The 27541-nt window shown below is 39.6% G+C and overlaps 1 protein-coding gene across 1 annotated transcript in view; it reads right to left on the bottom strand.

Annotated features, from left to right (window-relative positions):
* Positions 1–27217, bottom strand: part of cntn4 (contactin 4) — a 142375-nt gene extending 115158 nt beyond the window's left edge. The window contains exon 1 of the mRNA XM_069677545.1: positions 27138–27217. Within this exon, the coding sequence (XP_069533646.1) occupies positions 27138–27192 (55 nt within the window). The 5' untranslated portion in view covers positions 27193–27217. The remainder of the gene's footprint in view (positions 1–27137) is intronic.
* Between the last annotated feature and the right edge of the window lie 324 nt (positions 27218–27541).

Here is a 27541-nt window from a genome sequence, read left to right as displayed (position 1 = left end):
TTCTGTCTCACTGTTACAAAGTGATTCATTTGCATGCTACTCTGTGGAAGAAACATGTCAGCCCAGAGCGCCATGGCTACTGCCACAGGGAATACACCAGAGCTCAGGGAATTGGTTGTTACCTTAATTATGGTGACATTTTAAGATGTCTAATTATTCTTAATGGCATGAAAATATGAGTAGATGTTGGAAAAATTTTTTTTAAATCCTCAGTTTTATCGAAAGAAAATCCGAGGATCCTTTTATATATATAGTCCTCATGTTGCTTCGTTGACTGTCTGAGGATCATGTTCTCATGGGAATGTATTGAAGTCTGCTTGTGTATTTTCTTTACAGGAATCCCTTCAACTTAAGATCATTAGCTTTTTCATACTGTATTATTTTTTTCTTTCCCATTTAACTGGCATATCTGACCTTTTAGTTTATCCTGAGGCCGGTTTCTAAAAAAAAATGTTCCATAACAGGTTGTTCACTTCACACAGTATATGAATGCTGCATAATTTGGATTGGAGTTTTTTTCTGACTGTGTCTTGGTTCCATTATGAAGTTAAGTGACACTTGATCTTGAACTTGAGTCTGACCAATGAATCAGTCGGCTGGATTTGTAAGCTTCAAAAAAACCTTGTCCAGCTTTACAGTTCTTGAAAAAAGTCTTTCCATTATTTTTTGCATTTTTTATATATTATTAAAAGAATACATCACTTTTTAAGCATCCTTCCAGCTAAAATAGAATCCTGCTATGTAAAACAACCACCTCTGCGCTCATAGAGCCCTACTCTGGCATTGCTTTGTCTTGTGCAGCCTTGAAACTAATCCACTGAGGACTGGCAGGTTTTAATGTCACCCAACAATGCTATAATCAAACAGCTATTCAGATGGTATCAGCATTGATCTTCTAAGAGCTAGAAGGGAGATATTTTTGGACAGACGATGCACTCTCACACTTAAGCGAGCCAAAAGAGAATAAAAGCCTGAAAGGGGGTTCCGTCTTCAAGCTTTCACTGTGACCTGTTTGAAAGGTTTAGATACTATTAGAGCCACAATGAAACACTCACAGAGGTGATGTGTCTCGTGTTCTGATTGTAAAGATGATAGGAAAGGACATGTCAGGACATGCGAGAGTTTAGCATTTTTTAATAGTGAAGTCGCTGTATATAACATGCTGTGTATTAATTGTGATTGGTAAGTAAAGCCATATTGCACAGTAGGTAAATGCAATGTACTCATATAGCGCTTTTCGAGTCTTGTGACCACTCAAAGCTGACCTTTACACTACATGTCGCATTCACCCATTCACACAGGCAGACACTGCTACGTAAAGTGCCCAGCTGTCAATCAGTCATCTCATTCCCAAAGTGATGACTGTACCATGGACACTTCGACATGTGGACTGAGGGAGCTGGGGATCTAACCGCCAACCTTTCAATTGAAGGATGACCGACTCTACCACTGAGCCACAGTCTGCAGTACAAATTAAAAGTTAAGAATTCCTCTCTGTTCTTATTAACACCCTACATTATTTTGCAAAACACAACAATAACCAAAGACTTAGAAGAAACGCCACAATTGTGAATCACTACAACCATAAGAGGTCATTGATCAAACAGGCATAAATGTTGACATATCAGGGCTTTGGGGGTCCTCCACCACGGGATTTAAATGTCAGACGCTTCATTTCCTGCATTCATGTTAAATTTTGTCAATCAAATGTGTGCTTTTGATGCAGCAATGTCAAAGTCCTCTGTTACTCAATATGAATATTAAGAAAATATACACTGCTCAAAAAAATTAAGGGAACACTTAAATCAAACATCAGATCTTGATGAACGTATAATTCAAGTTGAAAATCTTTACTGATGTATATTGTATAATTTGTTGAGAACAAAATGATGGAAACCAAAATCATCAGCCCATTGAGGGTTGGATTCAAAATCACACCCAAAATCGAAAAAAATTGAAATCACAGGCTGATCCAACTTGCGTGAATGTCATCATGGCAACTCATGATGTGACTCAGTAGTGTGTATGGCCCCAACGTGCCCATATGCACTCCCGACAATGTCTGGGCATGCTCCTGATGAGTCAGCGGATGGTGTCCTGGGGGATTTCCTCCCAGACCTGGATCAGGGCATCAGTGAGCTCCTTGACAGTCTGTGGCGGTACTTGGCGGCGTCTGATGCACCGATACATAATGTCCCATAGGTGCTCAGTTGGATTTACGTCAGGGGAACGAGAGGGCCAGTCAATGGCATCAATGCCTTCATCATCCAGGAACTGCCTATACACTCTGGCCACATGAGGCCGGGCATTGTCCTGCACAAGGAGGAAACCAGAGCTCACTGCACCACCATAAGCTCTAACAATTGCTTGGAGGATGTCATCCCAGTACCTAACAGCAGTCAGGGTACCATTGGCTATGACATGGAGGTCTGTGCGGCCCTCCAAGGAAATGACTTCCTAGACCATCACTGACCCACCGCCAAACCGGTCATGCTGGATGATGTTACAGGCTGCAACATTCACCATGGCAACTACAGACTCTTTCGCGTCTGTCACATGTGCTCAGTGTGAACCTGCTCTCATCTGTGAAGAGAAAGGGGCGCCAATGGCGGACCTGCCAATTCTGGTGTTCTCTGGCGAATGCTAATGGAGCTGCACGGTGCTGGGCTGTGAGCACAGGTCCCATTAGAGGACGTCGGGCCCTCATGCCACCCTCATGGAGTCTGTTTCTGACAGTTTGGTCAGAAACATGTGAGCCAGTAGCCTGCTGGAGGTCATTTTGTAGGGCTCTGGCAGTGCTCCTCCTGTTCCTCCTCGCACAAAGTAGCAAATATAGGTCCTGCTGCTGGGTTGATGCCCTTCTATGGCCCTGTCCGGCTCTCCTCGTGTAACAACCGGTCTCCTGGTAGCTCCTCCATGCTCTTGAGACTGTGCTGGGAGACACAGCAAACCGTCTTGCAACTGCACGTATGGATGTGCCATCCTGGAGGAGCTGGACTACCTGTGCAACCTGATTGGGCTGCAGGTACCGCCTCATGCTACCAGTAGTGACAAGGACACTAGCAGAACACAAAACTAAAGAAGAATCAGTCAGGAAGTATCAGGAGAGAGCAACTGTCTGTGGCCACCACATGCAAAACCATTCCCTTTTTGGGGGTTATCTTGCTTTTGCCTCTCCATTGCACCTGTTGTCTCTTTAATTTGCACCATAGCAGGTGAAATTGATTCACAATCACTTCTTAAATGGACAGATTGATATCCCTGAAGTTTAACTGACTTGGTGTTATAATGTGACAATTAAGTGTTCCCTTCATTTTTTTGAGCAGTGTATAATCATAAAGCATAAAGCATATTTGCATGAATTGTTTTAAGGATTAAAACTTCAAACTAGCCAAGGGCCAAATGTTTATATTATTAAAGCTGCAGTAGGTAAGATGGAGAAGAGAGCGGACTTTGCTTCAAAATTTTAAAGATTACAACCTCCAGGTCCCTCCCCCTCTCTCTCCGTGGCGCTCAGTCCTGCCTCCAAAGCCCTTCCTGCAGAGGAGGCTATCATGCGCGTGCAGGCTAGTAACTACAGCAACTGAAGGAGCCATATATAAAAAACGTGAAATGAAAACAACCGCAGCCATTGTATTACACCACCAACACTATCAAAGCAGATAAACATCAAACCAGCAGCAAAACCACCAGCACTTAGTTTGCTAACAGAGACTGGAAAAAACAGCAGCAACTAAGCTGTATCTCACTGATGTTGTGAACATTTAGCCGTGAGAGCACAGGCACACAGAACTATCAGAAGAAAATCTGAAATGGTAACACTGCCTGGGCACTTCACAAAGACATTTTCAGCCACACCGCCATGAAACAACGCTAAACAGCCTTTTTATCCTTTCCGGTCCCGTAGCTCTCTCCACCTCTGAAATGCTGCTCCAATGTTTACTCCAACTCTTTCTTTTTAGCTTGCTTTTCCTCATTTTTCTTCTTCAGTTTAACGGTCTTTGTAGTGTAAGCCGTAGTTGGCAATGGAGGGATGGGCAGTTTTTTTATTCCTTGTGGTTGTTTTTAAGGCTCTGCGGAACCAAGCCGGAGTTTGACTGTGTGAGCATGCGCGGAGTACTGGTGCTGGGCAGCGTGTAATTGACAGCAGCCTGAGAGACTGCTCGGCTCTCATGGTTGTTGTGGTTCGGGAGCGGGGGATTCTTACAAATGCCATTAGGAGCCAGAGGAATGTTACCTACTACAGCTTTAACTCTTAATCCAGTCTTTCATGAGGACGGGGTAGCCTTCGCCTTTGGAAGATTTATTTGCACTAAGTGAGTTTAAATATTTCTGTGTCACACACACACACACACACACCTGCGCACGCTCATGAACACATAGAGGTTGGGTTTTCTGCTTACATCCTCACAGTGTCAACTTGTCTAACTGGGAAAACGGCACTATCATATGATGACTCTAAACACTGTACAATCTAATAATAGCATTCCTTGCTGCTCAGATAGACACAGGTTTTACACCTGGTGGAGATAACAAACATATTTTTTCTTGAGCTGAAGATGGAAGTATGTAATGAGTAAGCTGTCTTAACTTCTTTCTCTTCTCTAATGAGATAATTACCATTATCATTATTATTATTATCAGTTAACACCCTGTTGGGGTCAGGCAGTCAATGACTGTTTAAAATAGTCAATAAAATAAGTTTTTCAAATATTGTGAATCACAGGAAATTGAGCATATCAAAATATTATGCTGCTTGGTCTACAAATTTGGGAGATAAGCTGTGAACATGCAGACACACAGACCCACACATACACATCCACAGGACCTAATGCATCATCCCCTCCAGGTTTATTCCAGGTGGAGATAACAACCTGCATCAGCATACTAAACATGAAGAGGTTTGTTGAGACAGAAATGAATCCTATTTTCTTATTCCATCACTCTCTAGTCGTGATGCATTTTAAAATTACAACTGGGTTGATGTTTTTTTGCTGTTGTTTTTTTGCTGTCCCAGACAGACATGCAGTTAAAGTCCTCACTAGGGTGACTGAATTCCCCAGTGAAGTGACAAATGAGTATACAAGCCAAGGCGTGTATGATGTAAGACCTGAAGGATCCAAGCAGCAAAACAGGGAACAACTAAGAAGAGACCTCACCTCCAAAGCTAGTTAATCAACAAAACACATTGTTTGAAATGTAACTGGCCTCCAAAATGACACATTTTCTGATTTTATCCCCTGATCAACAGAAGAGTTTCTGTTATGTAATTCTTCCAACACTGTTGCATGTCACTGCCGCAAAAAGAAAAATACAAAAAATCATCCAAAATTACATCTTTTACAATTTCATGGATTGGATATTAAATATCAGAAAATCTTGGAAAATGTCAATCAGTGTTTCCCAAAGCTTAAGATGGCACCTCAAAAATGTTGTCCACAACCCAAACATATCCAGTTATTCAGTAGAATAGATATTTGGTAAACAATTACTTAACCAGTTAATCAACGTAAGAAAAATGTAAAAGCATTATTGGATGGTGGAGAGCTCTCGCTAACATTTCAGTCCTAGATCTTCCATTGGTGTGACTGTGAAGGCAGGAGCATGCGGTTGCAATTATTTTCATACTTATCAAACCATTCTGTGCAATACAGATAAGGCATTGTCATCCTGGAAGAGACCACTTCTCTACGATAGAGGAGATGGATCACAGGGATAAAGATGATCACTAAGAACAACTGTGTATTGATTTGCAGTGATCCGTCCCTCTAAGGGAAAAAGAGGATCCAAACTCTGCCAGCAAAATGCCTCAACCGGCAAAACAGAGCCTCTGCATCCTCTCACTGTAGGGGTCAAACATTCAGGCCTGGGCCACTTAATTGGTGTACGTCAGGCATACACGCAGCCACTTGTGGAGAATATGTTGAAGGTGACTCATCTGACCGTATAATTTCTCTGTAGACCAGTGACTCTGGTTTTTGCACCACTGAACTCTCAAATGTGCATTGATCCTTGTAATAAGGACTTTATACACTGCAACCCCACTATAATATCGGTCTCTGTGTAATTGTCTATGGACAGTTCTTGCTGATTTAGTCACAGTCACCTAATAAAGAGATGTTCTTCTCTTTCCTTACATAGTGCAGTCGTCAATGTTGGCAGTTAACCACAATTTCCGTTCGTATGTCTTTTCCATAGAGCTACATGCAGGTGTCACTATAGTCACATTACTGTTGAAACACTAGCCAGTTGAGCATTCTTTTTGACTAAAGCTCATGCCGTTCTGCCCCAAGAATGAACCCTCTTTCAAAGTCACTTAGATCTTTTCCTCTTGTCATCATGATACAAAATCAAAGTAGACTGGGCCCACTCAGCCTTAGCATACATGCCACAGAGCATGATTGGATGTTAATTGCTTAATTGTACCATGTCATGCACCTGTGTGCTGAAAAACTCACACACATGCACTGATTTCACAGATTCAGCCTCTATGGAGGCATGGTGCTGAGATTTAATAAACACTGACATGATTGTAATGAAAGGGAATTTTAATTAAAAGTCACACCCATAGCATTACGATTAACATGAAGCCTCTGCTCTGGTGAAACAGGTATTTTATGTGTGCCCTTTGGGATGTGAGCATTAAACCCCTCAGCCCAGCCTGTCTTCTGCCGCCCTGCCATGACTGTGCCAGGAACGTCTCATCTGGGTTCTTTTCCAGCCACTCAATTAGCATCAATGTCTGGTAAAAAAATAAATAAATAAATAACTACAAGCTGTCGGAAAACTGAAAGAATGCTGTATGATGTACAGTCTAGGTTGTTCTGCAGCCTCGGCATGACAGTCACATAAATCATTCATTTCTTTGGGTTGCATGAGAGTGAGGCGGAGTAACAAAACTAGCTTTGAAATGGCAATCCCGTCCACACTAACACAAGGCGAACACTTCTTGAGCTTACAGACAACAGCAAGGTGATTTCACTGATTTTTCTCCAAAAGGCCATGAATAAAACATGTGTTGATATACATATCAAAAGGCGAGAGTTGACAAAGCAAAACAAAGCCAAACAAAGATGCTGGGGCAGAGGAAAGAGAAGAGAACAGTGCTTTCTCTTGAACCTGCTGTGAATACCTAACACGGCCAATTAGCAAGGGCTTGGCTCAGAGGCCATCTGGGGATGCCCCCTCCTTCATCTTGACATAATTGCTCCTCCTGAGGAAGAGCAGGTAAGTGCACCCAGAGAGGCCAACTCCAGGTTAGCCAGACATGCCCTTCAATTTCATGGCTACACCTAAGCTCTCACTAATACTGTCATCAAGCAGATCTCAATCCTAATGAAAGCTTCAATAGATAAGACAACAGTACTTAGTTGATAAAACCTTAATGAGGCAGACAGTTTAAATGTAAGAGTTCTGAGGTGGTGTTCTAGCGTACAAAAACACTCAAATGTGAGCAATTTTCATTAAGATGCTGTTGCTTCCTTGAGCAGTGCAGTGGATAAGAGGATCAAACCCACCTAACAGAGTAATGTACTGCTAATCAGCACATAATGAAGTGGGGACAGCTGGGCCAGTTTGGAGGTGTGCACGAACGCAGACCCAGGGGCAAAGGGCCACAGAGTCTGTCTAGCAGCGTAGTTCAGCTGGCCTGGCACCGTCAGGCTCACTGCAGGCTGCTCACACAGTGGAAGGTCAATGTTCATCCTGTCACTGTAAAATGGCCTGGAGAGATCAGGGCAGCACTACTAGAAGAGACCTTGACATATGAGGCCATCTGACATGCACGTCAACCTAAGAAATGCCCTTCATGGGCAATGGGCATGATTATGGAGACACACAGATTACGGAGTGCATCATTCTGGATGGCAGTTATTTCAACATTCAAAAGTGCTGCTGCTGCTTTAACATATGCTACATGTCCTTTAGTTAGTTAATAACACTAAACTACAGAATTGACTGAAGAGATTATATTTGTCAGTGAGCAGCTTTACTCAAACTGAAGCTAAAGTGATTTATCTTTTGTGTAAATTCAGGTTTAGCACTAGGAAAGAGCCAGAATGATGCAAAAATGATGCCGGTCGATGTTTTTAAGGCAATATATTGATTGATGTTATTTCAAGATATAATAATTATCCAGTCATACCCTCTCTTACAAAACAGATCATATCATCTCTATGGAAAATCCAATTAAAGTGTATTTTTTCCCCCATAACCTTTAAACCTACATTCGTATTTTTTGATAAATATTTACATCATTAAGTTAAAACAACCACGTGTGTCCTCCTTTTGTGATGGATCATGAGCCAGGTCATGACAATTTGCATTTCTTTTTGATGGTTGCAGCACGTCTACCCTTTCCACTACATGTTTGTCACTTACGAATGGATCAATCTTTGTAAAATAAATTACAGACATGTCTGTGTTGCTGAGAGGAAGAACACAAAAACTGAGAATGTATTCCTGATAACTGAATATTTGACACTTGTTTAGGATCTGCCTTTTCCAGCTTGAACAGCTGTTTTAATATACTGGTAGTGGATAATGTCCCATTTCTCAAAGTTGATCATGATCTTGACATGTCATTGTGAAAAGTTGGCTGAAGCAATGTGTTCTTTCTATCTAACATCTTCTATTGAGAAACACGTATCAAAAGTTTTATCATGATCTGGGCAGTTCTGCTCAAAAGACCGGGCCCAATGAATTGTTGTGAAGCAGCTTTCACTTTTATTTTTTCAAGAATTAAGTGGAAAATAAAGATAGAGAATAAAGTCAAACTGTAGGTATTAGCACCACATATGAGAACATTTTAATAACAGGAGGAAGATTTTTGACATTTCGATACGAAAAAAAACTTGACATACTTTGTTGTGTCACAGCCCAGTGAACTTCATACATAGAGTCAGAAAGAAAGTAATAGATTATTTTTTTCTTGGGATAGGAAGTTGTTTCATGAGAACAAATAGTTACTTATATTTTATTTTATTTTTACATTTCCTGTGAGCATTGCATCATGGGAGAATAGTGTACATCAGCACTGCTGAAAATGTAGGGTTTTATAGAGGACATACTATATGGTTGAAAAAAACCTGATTTAGTCACTTTTACAGTGTAAATACAATCAATTATTAAAACTATATAAGATTATTAGGTTGTTTACACTAGGGAATGAAACCTCAGTGTCACCAAAGAGTAACACATGAACAGGGGTTTACAGATACTTTTGGCCATATAGTGAACATTATACAGTTTCCAAATAACTTCTTTAGCCTCTGTTAGCTAGTCTGGCTCTGCAGGCACGGAGGCCAGAAAGAGAAAAGCCTCAGAAGATCAAGAAGACACCAGGAAGAGGATCTCCGATCCTGAACCCTCAGAGGACAACACAAGGATGAAGAGGAAACTCACAGAGGATGGAACTGCACCAAGAAAGAGACAGAGGGTCTCTGAACTTGACGGACAAGAAGATGCCACCTTATCCTCAGAAACCAAGAGCAACAACACCAGCTCAAACACCAAAGAAGATGCCAGGAGACGAGAGTTCAAGGCCAAATATCAACAGCTAAACCCGCTGGGCAAGGGAGGCCACGGGTCTGTCTAAGCTGGTGTAAGGAGAGCAGACCATTTCCCTGTGGTCATCAAACACATTCCACAATGTAATCTGTAAAGGCATCACTCTGAAGAGTAAGACGCTCCCTGGAGGTAGCCATGATGTTAAAGATCTCCAGTGGAGCAGCATGAGGAAAATCTGCATCCATTTCCCTGCTGGACTATTATGATGTGAACCAGGAGCTCATCCTGGTTCTGGAGCGTCCAGTCCCCACTGTCGACCTCTTCAATCACATTGTCAACAGAGGAGGGTCCCTGCAGGAGGAGGAGACAAGAGACATCCTCAAGCAGCTGGTCGAAGCAACCTGGGAGCTTCAGTAAAAGAACATTTTCCAACGAGACATCAAGCTGGAGGACATCCTGATAGAAACCAGCACTGGAGTGCCACGAGTGAGGCTGATCGACTTTGGCTTCAGCTGCTTCACCGAGAAGAGCTCCACATACTTCTACGGCACCTCCGCCCACACCCCACCTGAGTGGTTCCAGAACTGGACCTACAGGGCCAGTCCCACCACAGTGTGGCAGCTGGGCGTGGTCCTTCATGACATGCTGCACAGGAGGAGATTCCATATAAAAGACTTCCTCAACAACAACGTCAAGATCAGCGAGGAGTTGTCTCAAAGTTGCCAGGACGTTCTGCGCCTGTGTTTAAATGAAGACCCTCAGCAACGTCCCTCCTCGGAGCAGTCCAGCTCCATCCCTGGCTTACAAAAGCCAGCCCCAAATACTCTGGACCCCCATGTGCCTTAGCACAAAATCCCTTTCTACCCTCTTACCCCACCACCCTTATCTAACTATTCCACCCTCTCTCCACTGAACACACGGTGGTTGTGGATGTCACTTTTGAGAAAATGATACCATATTTTCTTTGCAAATGTTTGTAATAAAATGTTTTTGTTAATATTGTATTTTATGTGGGCTGTGGTTAGCACTGTGGCCTCACAGCTAGAAGGTCACTGGTTCAAACCCCAGTTTGGACAAAGTTGGCCTTTCTGTGTGGAGTTTGCATGTTCTCACCGTGCATGCGTGGGTTCTCTCCGGGTACGCCGGCTTCCTCCCACATTCTAAAGACATGCTCGTTAGGTTCATTGGTGAATCTAAATTGCCAATAGGTGTGGCGACAGTTTATTCCTATTTTTAAATATAAGTACATTAATAAATTAATGATATTAAAACAATGTTCTTATAATTTACAATATGTGGTGAAAGAGTACTTGAACAGAAACACACAAAGTCTGTTAATGTGATGTCTTATGATAAGATAGAGTGATGTCATTGTTGTAATAAACTCAAAGGAATTTTCTTTCTACAACTAGAAAATGTTACACATGGTGGGTTTTAAACATGCTGCAACATTCAGGACTGAAAAATGTATGCACCCCCCGTACAGTTATCTTGAACAATAAAATTAGTTATTTATAACAAAACCGTTTTTTGTACCAGGCTGTAAACATGTTTCTGTTTACTTCCGCTTTTGGCTTTTGGCATTTTTCAGCACCAGAGGTTGCCGCTTGGGCCCGCCCCATAAACACGTCAATCCCCATTCGGCCCCGTATGAAAATGCTCAACATGTTTACAGCCTGGTACAAATAACGCTTTGATCTCTATAGCTACCACAACAAGTATAATCTCATTCTGCAGGAAATCCTGTTGTGAAGTGGCTCTTCTTCATTTGGTGCAAGCAGACTGTTAAAGTGGCAGTAAGCAACATGAACATTCCAATGAAAAAAACGCTTTGCAAATGGTGTGTGCTGTGCAGCGTCTCTCTGCAGCACTGAGGCAAGGAGAGCGAGAGGAGAGATGCCGTTTATTCCAAAAAGGAAACTTTATTGCTGGCAAAATGTTCAAATACCACTAAAGTTATCATTATAGTTATGATTCCTAGTGTGGAGCACCTTTTTGCCCCTAGGTGTTGGAGCTTAGTGCTACCGTTAGCTGTTACCATAAGAGCTACCGTCACCTGTCAAGAATGAACAGGGCAACCTCTGCATCACTCGTCAGCCCCTTACATTCCCGCTGGTCTAATGCCTCTTTTTGTTGTTTTGTTGTTTCTGATTACATTTTAAAGGGCTTGCCATCAGGATTACAAAAGCCTTTCTAAGCCTTGCATTATTTTTTGAGAAATATGTGCACCTGGTGTACAGGTGAATACCTGGAGGTATTCCTCAAAGTAACTTAATATTTTTGAAGCTCCATATCCACCAAAAAGCAAGCGAACAATTATATAAGTTGAAAGTGCAGAGAACATTTACAAATGTCATTAACAATGAGTAACCTTGTGTAGTGGTTACTTCGGCTGCTGCGCTACTATAAAACAATTGATCAGAGAATGGGGGGGATTACTATCTTTCCATTTGTACTAGCAAAATTAATAAAGTTATTATTTTCCACTGCAACTGTTTTAAACTCCAAATGGACTATTTATATTTTTGTAATTTTCTTCCGACCTTTCACACAGTAGTTCGTTTTCATTTATGCCACTACATTTTTGGAAATCTTTAACCTGCTTGAGACGTCTTACCCATCACAGTGAGCATTTTGTCAAACTCCATTGCTGGTAATGGTTATGCTAATTCAGTTCTAAAGGCAGAATCTTTTAGACAGTCCTCTTATCATTACCCCCAAAATAATAATCTCACATAATAAGAGATGGCATCATACACTATGATGGATCATCTTTCCTTTGCAGGTTCGATGTGTGAAAATAGTTTATCAAAGCCTGCATAAATAAAAGAAGTGACGGCACAAAAGATACAAAAAGACACTCACAGAATGTTAAAAAGAAAACATAGCATTCCTTAAGGATTACTTCCCAGTTTATCAGATTTGTGGTGGTGGTTGTCCTTTATTTGACATTGTCCTTCCTGAGATGACTGTATGCCTGACACTCTCTCTTAGCCAGCAACAATGAGCAAGAGTTAGTCAGCTTCACTTATTCAGTTAGCAATGAAACATTTGGAACTGTGCTATGTTCTGATTGGTGCCATATTTTTCCAACCAAATGCATTTAAAAAAAACCTTAATCTTCTTCACAATGCGATAGTCATAATGCTCCTCACTATTGCATTGTGTGTACATGTTATACATTATTGCCTGTTTGAACTGTTTGGTATTTAAAAACACAAACAAATTACAAATGTAGAAAATAGAATGTAATCATTGACTTAATTTTTTCAAATGTGGCTTACTTTTGACTGCCAGTAGGTCACACTATGAATGAATGTATAACATCATGAATGTATCACAAATGGGACTGGGAGGATTCCATCAATAACCCTTTTCATTTTTAAACTCACTGGTTGAAGATACATTTTTCTGAGTTACATGATCCTCTATTAAACTACAACTATGTTTGATTTAAAAAATCTACCAGGTCTATAGTGTGTCCTAAGAGTTTCAAGAAAACTCAAATGCCTGCAGACTAAGATTCAATATGGGCATGTAATTCCAGTTAATTTAGCTTTTTTGACAAAATTATCCACCTACTGAAGTAAAAGTGGCTTAGATTAATTTCCTGGAATGAGTTTGTTTTAGTACAACACACGTAAATGGCTTTACCACGTAAATCTTGGCTTCAATAGCTGTGTTTTAAAACCTGGAGATGGTCCATCTGCAGACCAAATTTTATAGAAATTACTTTAGAAATTTCAAGCTGGTGACATTGACAATTACATTTTCTTGAGCTAGTTGAGCACACCCAACCCCCAGACCCATATAACACCTTGAAATTGCTAAAACTAATTAAGGGGCGCTTTAGAGAAGACGTGCCACGCCCAGTTCTGTCAGATGCAAGAGCCCTTCAAATGTTCAATTGCGCTGCTGCTGTGTTCTGGATCATCTGCAGAGGTTTGAATGTGCATTCAGGAAGGCCTGCCAGTAGGGAGTTGCAGTAGTCAATGCGTGATATTACTAGAGCCTGTACCAGCAGTTGTGTTGCATGCTCTGATAGGTTGGGTCTGATCTTCCTGATGTTGTCCAGGGCAAATCAACATCACCGAGCAATCGAGGACACCTGAACCTTAAGGGGTTCAGTGTGTCCAAGCTGGATATTGATCTGTGGTTGCATAGAGAGACTGGCTGGGATCTTGGACAAGTTAAGCTGAAGGTGGCGTTCTTTCATCCATTTAGAGACATGGGCAAGGCATGACGAGATCCGTGCCGAGGCTGTAGTGTCGTCTGATGGGAATGACAGCAATAGCTGGGTGTCATCTGCATAGCAATGGTATCAGAAACCATGGGAGCGAATGATTGCACCAATTTTTCCTTGCAGTTCACCTTTGTTTCTCTGTTGCTTTGGTTGTAGATTCAAGTGAGTTACCTAAACGTGTATCCTGGAATAGCTTTTGCCTGTGCCTGCCTGTCTGCCTGCCTGCCTCAGTCTTCTGAGCTCAGAACCATATTATGTGTTTAGAATATCTGCAATCTGCACCAGCTCTGCCCTAATTGTCTGCCTTTTGGTCCAATTCCTGATATCCTGCTTACACCTGCCGTAACTGGCTCTGTTCATTTAATCACACTAAGCCATGTCAGTAATCCAGTATGCACAAAGTAGCAATTATTAATGCTATTAATCACACCTCTGCTTTTCCTGCTATGACCTGTCGATGCCCACCATTAAAAAAAACACGTTTTTCCTCCCTTTACTTCACTCCGGACTTAGCATTGATTGGGGAGGTTCATTGAGGTGAAGTAAATTCAACTAAGATTACATTACTGCTAAATTAAACGTTCATGGCCAATACAAACACAAATAACTCAGCAAACTGGCTGAGCAAGGACTCTTTGATATGCTAAAGAGTGCCATCTGTTGCGAGCAATAAATTAATGTACTGAGCAGAAAGCGCCATCTGACTTTATTACTTTCAAAGTGTGTTTTGAAGTACAGGTAATGATGCCCCACTCTCTCATAACCCTTTTACAAACACAAACAGGAAGCTGCTGCCTGTTGCTGAACCTGTACTTTCACATGTTTGATATCACATCAGATACCTATCTTCTTTGTAGGAGCACAGCAGAAATGAGAATCACAGAGCTCTGCAACAATTCACTCCTAGAGTTTATCTATCGCCTGTGCAGCCATTTAATACATTTCTTTCTGGCCAACTGGAACAGCATTTTCACTGCATGTCTGATTGCCAAAGATTCACAAAGATCTTTTTTAATAAATATCATATATTGTTTGTTTGTCTCTGTACGTCTGTTAAATTCTATCCATTACCACCAGCTATGAGGTTACTGTGGCTCAGTAGATAGAGCTGGTCTTCCACTAATGTAGAGATCGGTGGTTCAGTCTCCCTCAGTTAAAGTGCCCTTGGGCAGGTTACTGAACCCAAATTGCTGCTGAATGTGATAGATAATTATGCTCTTTGCAGGGCACTATCATTAATGTATGAATGTTTGTGATAATTTAAAAGTGGCATTTATTGTAAAGCGCTTTGAGTGGTCGGAAGAAAGTCGTTATGTAAGAGACCTCTAAAGACATGTGTTGGAGCCAAGCGATGAAAAATGTGGAGGATAACGCTTGAACTGAGATTCTTCCATCATTTTATCATTTCATTAATAGGGGTAAAGTTAATCTTTACTTCAGAGCCTTCTCTATTGCTGCCCCTTCCCTCTGGAACTCCCTCCCGCATCACCTCAGACACTCTCCCTCACTCCCCTCTTTCAAACCTGGACTCAAAACCCACCTTTTCAAATCTGCTTTTAATCTGTGACAGATCATGATCACTGTTGTAACAGGTTTTTTTTTGTTTTTCATATATATATACACATTTTAACTTTATTTTTCTGCACCTTGATTGTTTAATACTGTATATTGCTTTTACTTGCTATGTTGTTTTTACATGTAAAGTGTCTTTGAGTACCTTTAAAAGCTCTATATAAATAAATTGTATTATTATTGTTATTATTATTATTTTAATTTTGGTGGTTGAGTTGAGTCAGGTTCTGGGTGGATTTTGTGAATTTACTGTAATTTTTTACAGTAGAGTTGTGACACAGCCAAGCGGTATTCTGTGTTGATAATCAAGAGTAATTAGCCTTTAGCAAAGCTCCACTTACAAGTAAAGCCAAATACCAAATATTTGTATATGTGATAACTAGTGCACTCTAAGGGCGGGTTCACACCAGCTTTGTTTAGTCCGATTGAACCGAACACTGGAGTGTTTGTCCCCTTGGTGCTGTTCGTTTAGGTGGTGTGAACGCCGGAATGAAACTCTGGTGCGGACCAAAAAACCGGACCATGGTTAGCTAGAAAAGAGGTTTTTTGCAGAGACATGCAGCGAGATGAGTAGAGGACAGACGTGGGGGAGCAATGAGGAAATAGAAATATGGGCTGACCAAACAATTTCACATAATGCTTGTGGAAACGCACAAGAACACGGAGGTACTCAAACTGTTTACTGAAACTAAAGGAGAATTGATCGGACATGGAGAACAATGTTGGTTAAAAGTAAAAAGCTCTACAACAAAAAAAAGTCAGCGATCATGTTGAGAGTGATTGATCAGTGTGCTCTCTTGCTTTGTTTACTTCAGGGAGTTTTCCCACATGGAAATCCTGACCAATCAGAGAGCAGTTTCCCCGCGCATCCAAACTTTTGGTCCGAACACAAACCAAACTCAAGGCAAAATGCAACTTTGTAACAATTTGGTCTTTGATTCGGACCAAACTAACAGACTTTAGGTTTTAATGCGTCCTAAAAGTCAAGATTCAAGTTATCAGTCAAGAAAATTTGTCAGACAAAACAGTGCTTTTTTGTTCACTTGCTCTGTCACTGTCTACAAAGCAATGCAGGAGGAACAGCATTGGAGTATACAAAAGGAAGAAACAGATTAAAGTGTAAAGGGGAAATATGATAGAATAGTGAAACAGGGTAGGAGTTTGGTTTGTTTAGGCCACATTATCTGGTTATGAGAGGTTTAAAGGATCCACTCTCGAACCTCCCGAATGGCAGACTCATCAGAGAAATCCCAATGATAACAAATATGTTTGGATGTTTGGGATTCAATCTGGACGATTACCTCAGTTCTTTCTGAGCGGGACCACAACAGATGGAGACAAGGAGACAGAGCCTCTGACTGTGTTTCCAAGCAATGGTAAACATATTAGCCCCTGAGCCTAACGTCAGCTACCACACTACTGTTGACAAAAAACAGATACAATCTCACCTCCAGTTCTGACTGAAGATTACACAACCTGTGTTGACCGTGTTGGTCAGCCTCTGTATTTTATTTTGCATCTGCTTCCCTTTAAGATCACATGAGATAATATATCACATGAAGTGGTTGGGTGCTCTTTCTGGAACATACGATAACCTTAATAGCATCCTGTGAGTGAAGTGCCATTTTTTCATCTCCTGTGGAGTTTTCATGTTTGAGATTAGAGGGGAAAATATCTGTGAAGTTTCTTCTTATATGCATGATGCAACCGAAGTTTGAAATTGGTGAGGATTATAAAACTCGTGCAGGCAGAGCCCGCCCAAAAACTACTTTTGAACCAGACAAGGGTACAATCTCCTCTATTGCCCTCCACTGTGACTGACAGTGCTGACAGGGACTGTCCACAGCCCAGCAGGAGAGACACTCTGTGATGAGCTGGGATTTTATAACTGAATAAAAAAAACTCTCGAACTTCCTCTGACTGTGAAAAATCTGATCTTTTCACATCATAGATTAAAAAAGGCATTAAAGCATGATTCTTACCTTCTGTGGGCTGATAGAAATTGTATATAATGCTGGATGAAAAAAAGCAAGAAAAGGTCCTATGTTCATATTGAACAGCAAAATCAGGTTTGAGTCGGGTACAGCAACATTTTCAACCATGTGACAGCAGATTATGCTTTTGCAAGGAGACTCCTGATCTAATTATAGCCCTATGGTTGCATGCAAGATCCCCGAGTAAGGGTGCAGGAGTGCTGTGCTTTAAGGAGAATGCATGTATGAATGTAAGCATCCACAGGACTTGGATTTACTGTTCTGCCAGAAATGTCCATTTTCCATGTTTGCAGTTCTTTATACAGAAAGTTTGCACAGTTGCACTTTGAAATGCATTGTTGTTGAAAAGCCCTGTAGAAATAAACGCCTTGCCTATATTGTCCTGAATTGTTTACTTGTGTGTGCGTGAGTACTCTGTATTATAAGAGCTGTATGGCATGAAAAAGCATGGGTTAATATGCAGTGTACTTTGAAGGATTGTACAATTGTTTTGCATATGCAAAGTAGCCTTGTGCAATGTAGTGTATTATCTGGGTTCCATTGCAATATGTTTGACTCTCTTACATTATAAAAAAATGTCGTAGACAATGTTTTAGGACAAACCCATTTTATTTGAATGGAAATAATTCATAGAACAATGCAGGTTATATTTCTAAAGTACAGTCATTTTAACAGTTTAAGGATTGAGTACAGCTATATTTTGGACATGAAGACATGATCATGATTCTTTTACATGTAGCATCATAATAAAAATATTAAGTTTCAACCTTGTTTTTGAAAGTCATCATGCCATGACTTCAGCAGTTTGTCCTATTTTCCTATTTCCAATGACAGTAGGCTTGCAGTGGTCAACACACATACTTTGTCCTGCTCAGGGCAGGCTATGACTCACTCAGTGAATCCAGTCTTGGGGTGACACATGGCTAAATGGCAGCACATTTCCCCCCAGCTATGTGGCTGTCTCACCATTAGCGCTTTACCAGCCTCAGACTAGAGCTGCAAAGCTGCTCAGTGAGCATTTCAGAAGAATACTTGCATTGGCAGCATTTCTGACACTGACACAAAATTTTGAAACGTAGTTGACAGTTGACACCAAAAAAGGGAATCAGATGAAAAGTGAACATGAGATTTTGAAGTGCTCATGTCAAAAATGTGGGAACGGTAACATTTAGCTCAGTAAATTGAGTTTGATTGAGGTAAGACTTAAAAGTAAAGCTATACAGATACATATATTTGACATTATCAGCTTTCCAGTCTATAGTTTGTTACTTTTTAAAAAAATGTTTCCATTACATAGTTTGTCTACCAAAGAGCAGTGACTCTCTGACTGAACTTGTAAAAAGCATACACAAAAAGTAACTAACAAAAACTAAAATCAGTGTCGGACTGTTTATACTTGGAAGTTACCTCAAACAAGAATTGAGTTAGTGTAGAGAAAATGAACAATGTATGCCATTACAAAATGTAGTTATAAACTAGGCTTGTTGTTAGGTATTGTGACAGAATCATGTTTGAAAGGACCGTGTGAATGATAACTATGGTTGAATGTGGGGTTCTGCTACCAACAATGATAATGCCATTGATCTCTGTGATAATGAGTATGATGATGATAACAGTGGTGTTGTTGGCAACTCATTCTCAGTCAGTGGCTTTGTTGTGGAGTCACTATTTCATCTAGATATGTTGCCATCCCAGTCTCCAAGAATAAACTGAGTTAATTACTCTTAATGTAGTGCTAAATATTATATGTATCCACCTTGTACATAGGAAGATGACAGTTGTTGCTATAAGGAACAATATTTAAATTGTCAATCTTTAACTTTATCCTCTCGAACTTTACTCATTTCAAACTAAATTAAATGACAGTAAGATTAAACCTTTATTAATTTTGATAAAATCCCTGCAATCCTGTTTAAGAGCCTCCAAGTTGTGGCCCTCTACCTTGGTTGTTTTTAATAGCCTACTGTCACCATTTACCTCTCAGTGTACAATGTTAAATCAGGTCAATCAGTGCATCTGTGTGTTACTGTTATCTATTTTATTGTGTGGTCTTTGTCATAAAATGTCCTAAAAATAAACACATGCAGTGCACCTTAACTGACAGAATGGGTTACAAATGAGAGGATATCAGGTTCCTATTCATCTCCGTGCTCCAACTCTCCTGCTAGTATTCACAGAGGAGCTGCTTTGGTCTGTCAAAGAGCAGTTTCCGTGCTGACAAGTGACAGTTCTAACAGAGAAAGCAAAGAATCTCTAGTCCAATTGCTGGCGACAGTATATGAATTTATAGATCACAGCTCAGCATACATAAAAAAGTAGGTTGAGGAGCAGCCGAGTGAGCCAGTTTTGTGAAGTAAGGTTTTCATTAACTCCCTCACATTACTCTGGATCTCATATAGCCGTTTTACCATGGGCTTGGGATGTGATGAACAACTCATGCTGTACTCTATAAAGTATTTTATAATAATCCTCCAATACAGGGTAAAATGTTGAAAGTATATGGAACATGTTTATGCAGCAAGAGTCCATTTCACACTCTCTGGTTTTGTTAAAGCAGAAAGAATAAAACCCAGCCTTAACTGGATAACACTGTAATATAACACGGCAGACTTACAGTCATTTTCTCATGCTCTTAATGTGGAAAGATGAACATTTAGAAACACGACCCACTGTAAGATGGACATTGTCTTTTTGTCTAATTAGTGTGTAAAAAAATATCCCATCACTACAAGTAAGTTTACATAAATGCGTCAAATACTCAAAGAAGTTTTTCACCCTGACCAACTTTAGGTGAGCACAGTGAACTGTAATGTGCCTCTGATTAGTTTAACAGAACTTTTTACTACTTCTTAAAATGTGCCTTCTGATTAGTTTCCTGGATTAAATGTACATAAGGACTCAATTCAGAACATTTAGTTTATTTCTTATAGTTCGATTTTCATGTCAGTTGATGTGTATTGTTGTGCAGAACCCATATATGGCATACAAAAATAACAAAAACATATTGTTAGTCATTTGTTCTTTCTCTTGTTGGTAGCAGAGGCTGTAACAGGCCTTTGGTTACAGACAACAGCAGATCAAAGATTCTCAGTTGTGAAGTCTCTGCTTAAATGTAAGGGGATGTATTGAGAACAGCCATAAGTGGGCTGTCTGAAGGTCTTGGTAAAAAAAATAGCTATTGTACAGGAACTCAAAGGAATACAGTACATCATTCAGTGTGGGCTCTGTTCAAACTCAGGCAAAAATGGATGTTATACTTCTTCAGGCAGCATTGTGCTGTACATACTGACTGCTGAGGTTTTGAAACGTCCAGATTTGTGTCTTCCCAATTTGCTTCTGTTGCTCAACAGACTGAAGAAATGACACTTGAACATTTCTTTCAAACAAACAAAGAAACAAAATCCTGGTTATTCTGAATAATCCATGAACCTCACTGTCAACAGTTTTAATTGGCAATGCTTTGTACCGTTGAAACCTTGCAAATGAAAATACCTCAAAGTGAGGTCTTTGGATTAAACCTAATAAAAAGGATTTAGTTTCTGGGGCGGCTCAGTGCTTTTCTTTTTTTTTTTGAACGCAATTAATGTTTTCAGCATCACAATGAAATTGTAATGAAATTGTTTGAAGGGTCCAGCTGTGGTTTGTATGAGGATCCCAGTTCAACAGGCCAAGGACGTCCCACCGTACAAGTTCAAGGTTGTTCCTTTGTGCTTTTGTTAGCTATTGTTTGCTTGCTTGCTAATGTGGATGAATTGCTTGACAGTTATATAGATTTAAAGGCAGACTTATCCTTAAAAAGCTATGGGTGACATTATACATAACATTATATATTAATACATGTTTATTTTTCAGACTTGTGTCTTTACACATCTGCTTGTATTGTGAAACGTAGACACATTACTCTGGGATTTTGCATAACACTATAAACTTATTGCACATAACACTACAGCCTTTACTGCTCTACATATCTATGGTCTTGACTGTGGAACCTGTTTGTGTATTTTGGATTGGCACTTGAGTATATATTTCATATTTTTACACTTCCTTTAATGCTGTAATGGAATTCCTGTAATGCAACTGCTGCACAGCTATTTCCCTCGGGATAAATAAGTTCCATGTTATCATATCTAATCTCATCTTACCTCATCTTATCTTATCCATTACATGAATTGTACAGCTTTATAATGCGTTTAATGTGATCTTTATATTATGTTTGCTTTTCTTATTTTATTTGCATTTCTTTCATTTAAGTAGGCAGTGGTTTAACGTGTATTTCCCCTGAGTAAACACAAAGTCTTATTAATCTTATCTTTTTTTTGTTTTGTCTAACATTTTTTTCCTATTTCTGTAGATTAATGGACTTGCACAATACTGTTCATTGTTTATTTAGTTGTTGCCTCAGCACAATACTCTGCTTGGGCTCCATAAAACAATGCCTGTGAATATCACAGATAGGAGATGTATATCTGCGGATACTCTTACTCTTGCGGAAGAGCAGCTTATGAACTGATTCAATCTGCGCACGCACACACACACACACACACACACACACACGACCACAAACACACACACCTTTCTAAGCAGCTACTCTTGAGCTAAGTAGAAGAGCAGCTTAATGGCGGACGGCTCAAACAAATTTGATCATACTGGGCAGTTCACAGGGGAGATGAGTTCGAGCATAAATCAAGTAACACTGAAAAAAAAAGTGTGCGCTCCAAACAATCCTAAGTTTAATAATCTTCTAAGAAAAAAAGATATGATGCCTATATTACCCTTCACATGAATATGCAAATAAATAAATAAAAAATAGAATTAATATTTAATGCATACTACAGAGGAAGCTTTGTTAGATTAGCATACGTATTTATATCAGCTGTAAGCTGGAGGCAGTTATCTTTACATATGAAATATTCAAGAGGCTGACATTTTTAATCATTCATTATCACTAATTTCGATATCATCTGTTTAATTGCTCCATTTGTTTATCACTTGTTAAGAAACACACCTTGGGTAAATTGTCTGTTACATGATTTATTCTAGCATTGATTCAATGTCTGGATAAAAAAAGAAAATCGAATTAGTGTGATTCAAAAATACAACAGAAGCTCCTGTGGAGAAACTTGCAGACTGTGTTTATGTTTATGTTTGCAAGCTTAATGCATGTTATGTATCCACATATTATATATAATGCATACGAAGCAGGGAACTGATTTAAAGGCAGAACAAGTAGTATTGGTTATTTTAAACACCACATTCATAGTTGGCCCCTCCTCATGGCACAATAAATCATGGCAGACTAGTTGGGAATAGCCAGTAGGTAGATTCAATTTTGAAGACCAATCACACCTGAAATCTCATAAAATGTATTTATTTGTGTACTTTTGGGGGCTAATAAAGCACCTTCTCATGATGCCACCCTGCAATTGAATAAATATGTGTTTACAAGGGAATCTGGACACATCCTGTCAGGTCGGGGTTACGTCATCAACCACGTTTAAAATGTTGAACGCGTGGTGGTCTGCATCATTTGAAGTAAAACAAGCCATAACTGGAACCTTTGGAAACCATAACTTTGCACAAGCGGTCTTCATCATTGTAATTTTGCATTTCAAAGACACAGCCATTCATTCTGCAAGTTAAATTGATTGTGGTCTCCAGTCCCACACTCAATTGCTTTGCTATGCAGTTTGGAACATCAGCTACATAGATTTCCAAGGCGAATGCTTTATGTGTTTTTATTTGCAGTTGAATACATAGAGATGGACGATTATTTCTGCTGATTTTTTAAGGTAAAAGCTCACACTCCTGCATGTCCCACATCTCCCTCATAACAGATACACCAGTATTTAAATGTGTGCATCCCTGGAGAAAGTTTGTTGATATTTGAACTCAAACCATATAATTCAGGATCTGGCATATCTGTAAACTCCATTGACAACTAATAGCAACAAAAAAAAAAAGAAGGAATTTGAAGTGTCAGCTGCCCGAGGTTAAGTTAGCGTCAAAAGAGGAAGCAATATATATCCCTTCGCAGTGTAGCTCTGATTCTTGTGAGTGAGGACAGGAAGAGGGTGAGTCTCTGGCAGTAGCAGAGGTCAGAGACCAGTGCACAAATGCTACCTGTTGCTATTTGGATGGAATCGTGTTGCGTGGCTTGTTCAAAACAACTTTGTTTGTTGCCCATTCACAGAGCCAGGGTTGTGTACAAACAGTGAGTTTTTCCAGCACACACACAGAGCAGACGACTATCAGACAGGAAGGAGATGTTCGATGAATTTGACACACCCCACCTTTATATACTTCTCACAGAAAATCGCAAAACATTGAAAATGGCCTGTTTCAGTTGTAGTTGCAGTCAATTCAAAAGAAACATCATTTTGTTGCCTATGGGTGCCTGTTTTCGAGTCAGCTTGTGAACACACAGGTAGCTCATTTAAAACTGTAATTGGATTTTTAGATTCAACTGGCACAAGTGTTATTATCAAGCTTTTTTAATCATTTGTGCATGAAAAACAAATCAACTTATGACTCCCCAGGCTGAGAAGTGTTGCTAAAGCTGCAATAAACATCTGTACAATTCCTTTCCACTTGCCTTAAAGATTCACCTCACTTGCAAATATAATCCTTGCACTCTGCAGCTTATAAAAGCCAAGCATTTTTAGGCCTGCATATTGTGCATCTTAGCTGCTTTCTGTTGCCAATTCCCAGCCGCTCCTCAAATTATATTGTGGCCTGTCATCCATTGCCATCCAGAACACATTAGCATTATAGAGTACTTACAGAGAAAAGATGTCCCTGAGAGAATCTTTAAGCCAAATGTTCATGTCTAGTGAATTTAGTGAGCAAGATAAAACAGGTTTAGTATAAAAATGACCCTTACACAGCTGTGGTTCATGGACGTTCTCTGTGGATCTGTGAGAGCACACTCTGCTCTCACTCTGTAGTTTAAAAATGTAAGAACTGTGTCCTCATTAACCCCACTTTTACCATGATGTAAACCTGCACCTGCTCAATCTCTTACATCAAAGCTGTCTGAATAAAAGACAAAAACATATTTATATTAACACAATGACTTTATTGTATTCAACATGTTATAAAAAAAAATTGAGCTGAATAAGGCTGAATCTGTGACACCAGCTCAATATCTCTTGGGACTGTGTTAAATGTTGGATGAATATGCAACGCACTGTGACATTCAGTGGTTACTTTCAAGGCAGGAAGTAGTGCACCTCATGTATGGAAGTGAAAGGAAGGGGCAATACATACAATACTTCAGAGAAATACCGTAAAGTATGTAACATCAACTGACTCCTGAAGCACCCATGGGACAAAACGTACAGAGAGAAGAAGTAGAGGTAATGGAATGATTTGGGGAGCAAATTATGTGAAATTGACGAACTAATGCAATGCATGAAAAGTCGACAAAAAATATTTGTGGAGGTCAGGATGGTGGTTGGGCTTGTAGTTCACCCAGTTTTCAGGTTAAATAGAACCTCTAAATTCTGTTACAGAAGTGAGGAAACCTGAAAGTATTCTAATAGCCAGTGTCATCAGAGTGTCATGTCATTCACTCCATATGTTTAGATGGGGATGAGGAAAGAGTTTTTTTGTTGTTGTTGATTTAATAAATCTGTTTTCTAAGCCTTTAATTAACATCAATCCATTAACAGTGCAGATGAGCACAGGTTAATCATCTTAAGAAGAGGCGAGCCCAGAGGTCCGTGCTAGTTTAACAGGCTTATTTTCTTATGAAAGACTGATGATTGAAAGGCTCAGTAACTGCATTGCTTTATATAAGGTGGTGGGATCATACTGATGGCTTTCTAATAGTTGGCATTAACAAATACTGTAGAAAAAACATTAACACTAAATGTTAAAATACATTGTAATTAAACATCATCCAGGTTTGCATCTCCCAAAATATGCATTCTAATGGGTGATAATGTTTGTGATAAACACTGAATTTGCACTGGTCAATTATCTCCAGCTATCATGTGGGATCATCAGCAAAAGGACAGGCAATGACATGCATATGCTTAACCACAAGGCCAATGCAATACAGCTCAAGGTTCCCTTTAATAAATCTGATGATCTAATTTGCAGGAGAGGACAAGAGGTTCACAGCAGGCCTAATGTGTGCTGAGTAATGAGAACAAGGGTTTCAGCAGAACACAGACCTCATCAATAGAGTCTTTTCTTCATCTTGATTCGCATAAAACCTGTTGATTAAACACTGAGTGATTCAGCTGATGCTCTCCGTTGACCTCTCCTATTTGTAAAGGAGACAAATTAAAGTCCTCCATCAAAATGTGATCAATGCCAGGGAGGCTGTGGCTGAAATGGCACTGTGGTATAATGAAGCTATAATTCAACTTTACTGCGCAGTAATTTAATGACGGGCATTTGAAAAGCCCAGGAAGGACTTAGTGTTAACTCATTGCCTCTTTTATGGATCATTTTGAGAAATGTACTGTTCTTTTAAAGCAGTTTTTTTACACATAACAATTACTTATTGTAGCTGTAGTAACAGGTTTCTGAATATATTTTATTGATTTATTTATTCTGTCATTCTTTAATTCACTGAATCCCCGATTGATTGATTGGTTAACGACTGTAACTACAGGGATCTTCCAGTTAGCGTCAGTCAGGTTCTCAAATGATTCCGCTAACTCTGGTATCTCTGCATGTGAAATCACGTTAAATGAGTTTACAAAGAGTTTTCTGCAACAAATCCAGCATTTCCATTTTGGGAATTTCAAAGCTGAAGACGTCTTAATTGTAGAGTACCATACTTGTGTCTGATGTGTTTATACTATGAAATAATTTCCTTTTGAAGTACATTTACTCTTAATTTTTAGATGATACATTATTTTTTTAGGTGTTACAATATTTAAATGTAACCCTATACTGCACATTATAGTGGGATATATTGTCCCTTTAACTTGACCGGGATTAAAACAGCAACTACATAATTCCATGTTAAAGTTTATTCAAATTACACAGGACTTTTAAAAATGATACGCTGCCGAGACAAACTACACACACATATTTCATTTGATAAAATAACAAACTACTTTTTACTTACAAGAGAATTAAAAGTATCCTGTGGGGTTTTATGTAAACACACAAACTTATAGTCTGTTTGCATTCACATGGCTCTACAGCACTGCTAGTGCTCAACCCCCAGGGTCCCTTTTAATCCAAACAGGAGTCATGTATTCATTTTTTTTTTTTATATATATATTAGAAAAAATATAATTATTTTATTATTTGCTTACTTGCCTATTAGTTGATTGATTTGTATTCAGTTCACGTATATTATGAGATTACGTCACAAGAATCATTATAAAGTTGTATAGTGTTACTTACATTGCATTTGCAATCTGATATTTTTACTGTAGCATTGCTGTAGGTTCACACTTCAAACGCTACCAACTGTGAAACTTTGTGAAAGTGAATAATTTCTCTCTGCTTTGATGCGGAACACTCCCCTCATTCACATTCAGGATGATGCCACTAACCTTTCCTGAGTGCTACATACAACAGGGCAAAGCCAAAATGCAATATTTTATGAGATTTGAAGTATTCATCAGCCAATAGCTTGCTTTAACAATAACCGCCTCGTTGAATAAGTTCTACATCCTTATTATGTAACATCAATGGAAAAGAACATGTTTGCTAATGGCTTATCTACTCGAGGGTTGCTCCTTTCTAAACTACGGCTTTCATACTGTCAACTGCCCCAAATACATATGAATAAGGCCTCCAACTTCACAAAGCAGCTTTGGCATGCATCAAAAGTTCTTAATAAGACACTTTACCTGCAAGGCACCCCATAAGAGACTGCAGCACCAGCAGTTTCCATAGCAACATCATCTTCAATTTTGTTGGGTCAAAGTAGTCTCACATCCAATCACAAATGTATGGAATCCGATTTGCACCTTTCCTGTATCCCAATCTGTAGAAAAAAGAAAAGAGGTGGGATGAGAACGGCAGAACAGTTCTCCTTAGCTGCACCTTTGTTGTTTCCTGCAGCATGCTCATTTCACAAGGTGTGGAACACAAAAAGACAGCAGAAATGTGCAGCAAAGAGCAATTTGATATGGACTGCATTTGTAGCTGATGGGCCAAACTGTTTAACCAACCAACATTTTAAAGTCATCATAATAAAGTCTTTGAATCCCCTTTTAAGTCATGAAATCTACAGTGCATCTCATACCTGTTT

The sequence above is a fragment of the Semicossyphus pulcher genome, unplaced genomic scaffold, assembly GCF_022749685.1.
Source record: "Semicossyphus pulcher isolate SPU_LCO1_2020_fin unplaced genomic scaffold, fSemPul1.0.p SCAF_3, whole genome shotgun sequence".
NCBI lineage: Eukaryota > Metazoa > Chordata > Actinopteri > Labriformes > Labridae > Semicossyphus > Semicossyphus pulcher.
This window is presented reverse-complemented; position numbering and strand designations above follow the sequence as displayed.